The sequence below is a fragment of the Lactuca virosa genome, chromosome 4 (genome assembly GCF_052849685.1).
Source record: "Lactuca virosa cultivar CGN04683 chromosome 4, Lactuca_virosa_CGN04683_v6, whole genome shotgun sequence".
NCBI classification, from domain to species: domain Eukaryota; kingdom Viridiplantae; phylum Streptophyta; class Magnoliopsida; order Asterales; family Asteraceae; genus Lactuca; species Lactuca virosa.
Genome location: NC_136429.1, coordinates 69,066,312 through 69,073,339, shown reverse-complemented (window position 1 = coordinate 69,073,339; position 7,028 = coordinate 69,066,312). Strand labels below are relative to the sequence as shown.

Below are 7,028 nucleotides of genomic sequence, written 5' to 3'. Positions count from 1 at the left end.
TATGTACGTTTCCTACGTATGACACGGGTCACATATAATAACTTTCGTTTGTTAAATTTAAAAAACGTATTATATTCGAGTCTTTCTACGTTTCAATGTATATTTTGTACATTTTTGTGCTTAGTTTTATATACATTCCTACGTATCATTCGGGTCACAGATAATAACTTTTGTTCATTAGGTTAAAAAAATGTATTATATTCGAGTTTGTCTATGTTTCAATGTAACTTTTTTTTCACGTTTTTTTACGTATCAGTATAGATTCGAGTTCGTCTACATTTCTACATAATTTTTTTTATGTTTCATGCTTATTTTTATGTACGTGTTTTTTTCGTTCGTGTTTTTTTACGTCGAAACGTAACTTTTATCAATATAATCGTCAAAATTCAACTTATAAAATTCAATGTTTATAATTACGCTTTTATCTATTATATGTGAACAAACCCACACGTAGGAACATATATAAAATAAGCACCAAAATGTACAAAAAAATTCGAAACATAAAAAATAAAGAAAAAGAAAAACTCAAATTTATATCGACACGTGCATAAAAATAAGTAAGTAAGATTTTTTTTAAGTTAACGAACGAAATCTTATATATTAAAAAACGTATAGTATGTGGCCCGAGTCAAACTCGAATTTAAACCGACAATTTTATAAAATAAAAAAACCATGTAACTTTAAAAAAAAAATAACGAAAGAAAGTTCTAAATTAAAGTCGAAACATTGATCACCTTAAATTATACCGACAAATATATAAAAATAAACACATAAAAATAGTTTTTTAATTGAAGGAACAAAAGTTATTATTAAAAATTAAATTATATATAATACGAGGTTAAACACGAACATTTAGATAATAGAGAGGTTAAAGTAACATTTTTCAAAGTTCAAAGTGATATTTGAAAAAGTAAAGGGGTCGAAAAGTCACAAACTCATTAACATAAAATATAGAAAAAATTATATAAATGGTTCCTATGGTTCACCTATAGTCACAAACTCGGTCTCTAATACTTGAAAAGACTAAAATACTCTTACACTAACCGATGAACAGTAACGACGTCAGCAAACAGGACCATTCATGTAAGTTTTGGAAACCACTGGGACCATGTTCGTCAAATTTTTTTAGCAATGATTGACTTTATGACTTTTGGCAAACCAGAGGAGTGGACCATTTTTGTAATTTTGTCTAAAATTAATGAAGACATTATCCATCAAAAACAAATATTAAAAAGTTTTAAAAACAAATAAATAAACAACGAGGGAAACGATTTATTCACCAAAACCACTCTCTATACTAATCAAAAAGTGCAACTTGAATTGCTCACTTGGCCACTTGGGTATACATCATTGATCATACCACTATTTCCTTTTTACATTCTAACAAATATATAAATTAATTTACAGTAAATACAAAATATTGATCGACATCTTCTCCTCACCACTCCATCAAATCATCACTCAAGGTAATAAAATTACTATAATTTTACATATCGATAATCTATAGTAGTAGAGTTTTGAAATTTCGGACTAATTGCAAGGGCATATAAGAACTGAATCTATCGAAAGACCACCTTTAGTGTGAGTACAATCGATTTGTGTCAAAGAAAACGTCACCCTTGTGGGTATGTTGGAGTCATCGACGATGAAATCTCCGACACGGTGGTATTCCCAGTTTCCGGTTGTCTTCAAGAACCTCTTTGAAACAGCATGCTGCCCGGTGGACGTTGCGAGCTTGAATTCCACGGGTTTCGCGTCCCATCCATGGACGTCCTCCGTGCTGCAAATTGGCCGGCCGTGTTTTTTTATCACCTTCCCTAGCCGGAGTTTGAATGACAAGGAGTAAGTTCCCGCCGGAAACCGGAACTCAACGTCGCCGTCGACTTCCAGCCACCAGGTTTGCTTAAGGTATGAAACCGTACGGAATCTGGCAAAGGAATATGGAATTAAATCCAGTCGTCATGATCAAGAATGAAATTAGCATACAGAATAGAAGAAATGTTCACCTTGTTTCATCGGAAGGAATCTGATTCCAGTATCGTCGATCAGTGATTCCGGTGATTGTTAATGCTTTTGAAGACACTGATACGCACACACCTCCCGTCGTCTTGTCCACCCAAAATTCCTGAAACATAATTGTTAAAATCTCATATATAACCCTAATTTACTGTGATTCTGAAATTCGCAAGTGTGTAGAAAAAGAGGTTGGAGAGAAATGGAACCTTGTTTCCGGCATCGAAGGGCATAGGCCGAGTCAACCTAGCAAAAATCTCCTTTTCTCCCACTTTTTTCTTGTCGTCAATCAACAATTTTCCGACGAGATAATGATAATTAGACGGCAATTTAGAGATCCAGATGAAATCGGCGGACGAAGCTGCTCGAAATGCACGGTTGATCCGAGCTAATTTGCAGATCTCCGGCGGTTCCAAGTAGGATAAAACTAGCGCTACACAGGATTCCGGTAGATCGCCGAGGTTAGGCTTTGATGGATTGTCAATTCCGTCGGAGATATCCGAGCTTAATAATGACGTATTAGCACCCATGGTTTTGTCCAAAAGAGGGAACGTATGTAAGCGTGGGGTTACGACTTGGTGGCCGACGGCGGTTGTATTGGCCGTTGGATATGGAGGATTTTAGAGAAAGAAAGGTTTAGGTGGTGTATTGTGTGAGAGAGAAAGAAAGAGCCACTGTGTTGGTTTGAGGTGGAAGAAAAGGGCAGGTGGGGTGTGCTTTATCCATGACAAAAGAGTAATGACGTGGAATTACATTTTAATAAATAAGGAGGTTTTTAGTTAAACTTTTTAAAACAATTTATTAGTTTATTAGAAGTTAATCACAGCTAAGTTAAAAAAATATTTAGATGAAAATAGTTTATTTCCATAAGGAATCTCTAATAAATCATTTTTTTCGTATGTTATCCCACATTTACTTATTAGCTTATAATCTAATAAGCTAATAAGCAATTTTTTTTTTTTTTTTGCCAAATACCCCTAAATATAAAAAGGCTTATATTTTTCGTTTGAGATAATGACTTGAAAGGGTAATGGACTTTCGATTTTGTTCACATTTAGTCATTAAACTTTTTTTCATTATCTATTTGTCATTGAACTATTGAAATTGTTCATGTTTTACCCTTAAGGGTAAAATGTGAACAGTTTCAATAGTTCAGTGACAAATAGATAATGAAAAAAAGTTTAGTGACTAAATGTGAACAAAGTCGAAAGTCCATTACCCTTTCACGTTATCCTAATATTATACCCCGAAAAATGTATAAAAAACGAATTATTTCATCACGCTCTTTAACTTGTTCCTAACTATTTCTAGTTATTAAGGGTTACCCAAAAAGTATTTTGTTTTTAATTCATAAAGTTATATCAATTTAGTATTGACCTTAGACACCTAATCTAACATTATTGACTATCAATAGGGTGTTTTGATTCTATCTGAATATCGATGCTCAACTTCATGTTTGAGTTGATGCAAGTTAGCTTGAAATCTTTATAAAAATGACATCCTTAATGTAAATCCAATAGTTATTTATAATAGATTTAAAATTGATGTTGTTGCTTAGTTTCATTAAAGAATCAACTTCTTTTCCTCTCTCATATGTTGTTGGTTAGTTCATTGGACAGTTTCAGTTTATATTTGACTCTGTGTGTCCTATACAAAATTGGTCAAGAAAAGCTATTTTGTGTATGTTTAAAGTAAAAATATCATATTGTTCTTTATCGTGTTTTCTTCTTTAATGAAAATAAAATGCTTTAAACTCACAGACAAATTAATACTATACCATTTTATTTTTAAAATACAATCGTTAAAAATGAAAAAAAAAAAAATAAAAAAAAAATTCTAACTAACGAGGGAGAATTCCTATAATAACTTTTTACATACGGGGCTACTTTTAAAACTGTAATATAATATGGACCATTTATGTATCTATATATTTGACCGTATGTATGTTTTCAACTATATGTATGTATATGTTAACACACGTTACATACGAAAAATTAAAAAAATAATAATATTAAAAATACTTCTAAATGTATGTTGTGTGTAATATGAAAATTTTGATATCCTTTTTAATAATAAATATACTAATATGATGTATGTCAATACATGGAGTATAACAACATATATAATGTATCAATGTATGTACGTATTCTTTTATAAACAACGTATATGGTTTAATGTATGTCAATTTATATGTTGCATAATTTTATAACACAAAATTCATACATATAATATTAGGATAATTTTTATACATATAATATTGCATAGTTTTATAACATAAAACTTATACATATAATATTGGTTTTGTTTTTCGTTTTTTATACCTTTTTCGGGGTATAATATTAGGATAATTTGAGAGGAAAACGAACTTTTGACTTTGTTCACATTTAGTCACTAAACTTTTTTTATTTGCCACTAAACTATTGAAATTGTTCACATTTTACCCTTATGTCGTGCTGTTACCGGTCATAAGGGTAAAATGTGAACAGTTTCAATAGTTCGGTGGCAAATAGATAATGAAAAAAAATTTAGTGACTAAATGTGAACAGAGTCGAAAGTTCATTACCCTTTCAAGTCATTATTGAAAGATCTAGTGTGCTCAAGAGTCATATTAAAATGATATTGCTAAATAACATATGATACTAATGGGTCACACTAACAACAACTTGATACAATTGATTATTTATTAGAAATTGATTTTAATAAATATTCAATAAAACTCTTATAATTAAATTGGAAATAATAATTTTCATCAGCAAGTAACATTATATTATGAGTAAATTGTTGGATTAGGTGTCTAAGCACATAACTATTATTGGTATGTATTCGACCCGAGAGTAGCATGGTCCATTTGGGTTGCATATCATCAGGACAATTTGTTAGGATGGACTTTTGAGAGAAGGTTATTTATGGTTTATTAATATATTATAAGTAATAATATATTGATATGAAATCATATGTTTTAATTAGTAGTGATCAAGAATTAATTTGGAATTAATTTAGTGGTCGAAAGAGACTAATTAAATCTATGGGGACTAATTATGATAATTAGTTATATTTATATGTGTTGGGCTTATGATCCATGTTGAACCAAGTTTATGTATGGATACATAAAGAGTTGGGCCACATGAACCATGGATCATAAAACCCATGGGTATGGATTTGGGTTATATCCATGACCCTAGAAATCCCACATATAAATAGATACTTCATTGCCCAAAATCGCCACTTGTATCTTTTTAGAGTTCATGGTGTCTTTTGTGTGCATGGAATTCTCTCTCAAGTTCATCCTTTGTCCATGGTGTGTTGTGATTCCATTTGAGGCTTCCACACTATTGGGGCTAAGCTCTTTAAGGCCAAATACACCAAGAATTCAAGCTCCATCAAAAGGTATGTCATGCTAACTAGTATATTATAATTTTATGTTAAATGCATGCTAGTTGTAAGATTAATACCTTGGAAACCATTTGCATGTATAATTAGTGAAAACATAGATCCAAGGTATTTAGGGTTGTATGTGCACCATAGGATGGTGTAGTATACCAAAACCCAACAGTGGTATCAGAGCCATGGGTTGTTTTCAATTATACTTGATGCAAGTTGCTGAAAAAAAACTGAAAAAAATCGAATTTTTTGCTGTCGGGACAACAGACTCGACGAGTCCATGAACAAATTCATCCAACTCGTCGAGTTGGTTCATGCACTCGACGAGTTGGACCCCCTGACAGCTTATCTTCGAGTTTTTTGGCCTGTTTTGGATTAGAATCATTACCGCAAAGTGTTTTTGTTCATAAAATTTGTTTTTTGATACTATGGTAATGTTTATTCTTATCCAAATAAAGGATAATAATCAAAGTTTCAAGTTTTATACATGTTTATATGATGCTTGAAAAATGTTGATTATGAATGTTCATGTTTATGAGTTTGTTTAGATTAATAGGAAAAATTATGAGATAGTTGTTTTCAATCCAAATTAATCTTGAAGTTGTTCATAATATGTGTTTTTGTAACTTGTCCTCAAGTTACATGAAAAGTCACATTTATGAATTTTAAAACCCAAAAAAATTCCATAAGTTATGAAAAAATGAAGAGTCACATTTTTAATGCTTTTAAAGTCTTCCATAACTTGTCTACAAGTTATGGAACTTGAAGGGTTTTTTCCATTAAACCACTTTAAAATTCATAAGTTATGGAAACCATAAGTTTTTTGAATTGTTCAAAACTTGTCCTCAAGTTTTGGAATTTGTAAAGTCAAACCCCATATACACTTTAATTCCAAACCCAAGAATTTTGAAAGTTAAAGTTCAAAATTTATGGACTTCATTAAATTAATTAAAGTGTCTAATTAAAAGAGTTAATAATTCCATAAAGACATGGTTTAAGTTTAATTAAATTAAGAGTATAGTTTAATTAATAGATTAAACCACCAAGTATTTTAAATGTTTAAAATACACCCTTATACTATTATAATATTAATAGTTAATACTTATATATATATATATATATATATATATATATATATATATATATATATATATGTATAAGAACAAAGTCAGTCTTACCATTAGTAGGCCTCATTCACGAAGCCGGTCTATAAGGGGGGTATAAGGTTACTGCCTATAAAATGGCAGTTTAATGGGTGTCCACTCTCACCCACCGCTTCCTTGACCGGTGGAGGGTCGTTAGCCGAACGGGTAGGACAAGGACTATAATTCTCCCTTCATTAAAAGTATTAATGATAAATACTAAGTAACTAAACCTTTTATAAATACCCAATCTTAGTTACTTAAGAAAAAGTGAATAAGGTGCTAATCCATGAAATTACAATTTGCACTTTGTTTAAGTCGGTTAGTGGAATGTGTGTGGTTAACCGGCACACTAACTCGTATTTAACAAGGTAGGCAAAGGGTAACCTAATGTTTATCATAGTATCGATGGAGCGTGTGTGGTTAACCGACACATCGATTGAGGGGTAAACACTTAAGGGTACCAAGTAATTTGCATGGTTACTTCACACC

The 7,028-nt window shown here is 31.2% G+C and overlaps 1 protein-coding gene across 1 annotated transcript; it reads right to left on the bottom strand.

Moving 5' to 3' along the window:
* Positions 1 to 1,350: 1,350 nt before the first annotated feature.
* On the bottom strand, positions 1,351 to 2,702 carry LOC145105269 (F-box protein PP2-A13-like). Its single transcript, XM_079042397.1, has 3 exons — positions 2,223 to 2,702; positions 2,007 to 2,125; positions 1,351 to 1,927 (listed from the first exon to the last, which is right to left on the bottom strand). Exons 1-3 carry the CDS (start codon positions 2,541 to 2,543, stop codon positions 1,531 to 1,533), a joined length of 837 nt encoding a protein of 278 aa, XP_078898523.1. The 5' UTR covers positions 2,544 to 2,702; the 3' UTR covers positions 1,351 to 1,530.
* Positions 2,703 to 7,028: the final 4,326 nt, after the last annotated feature.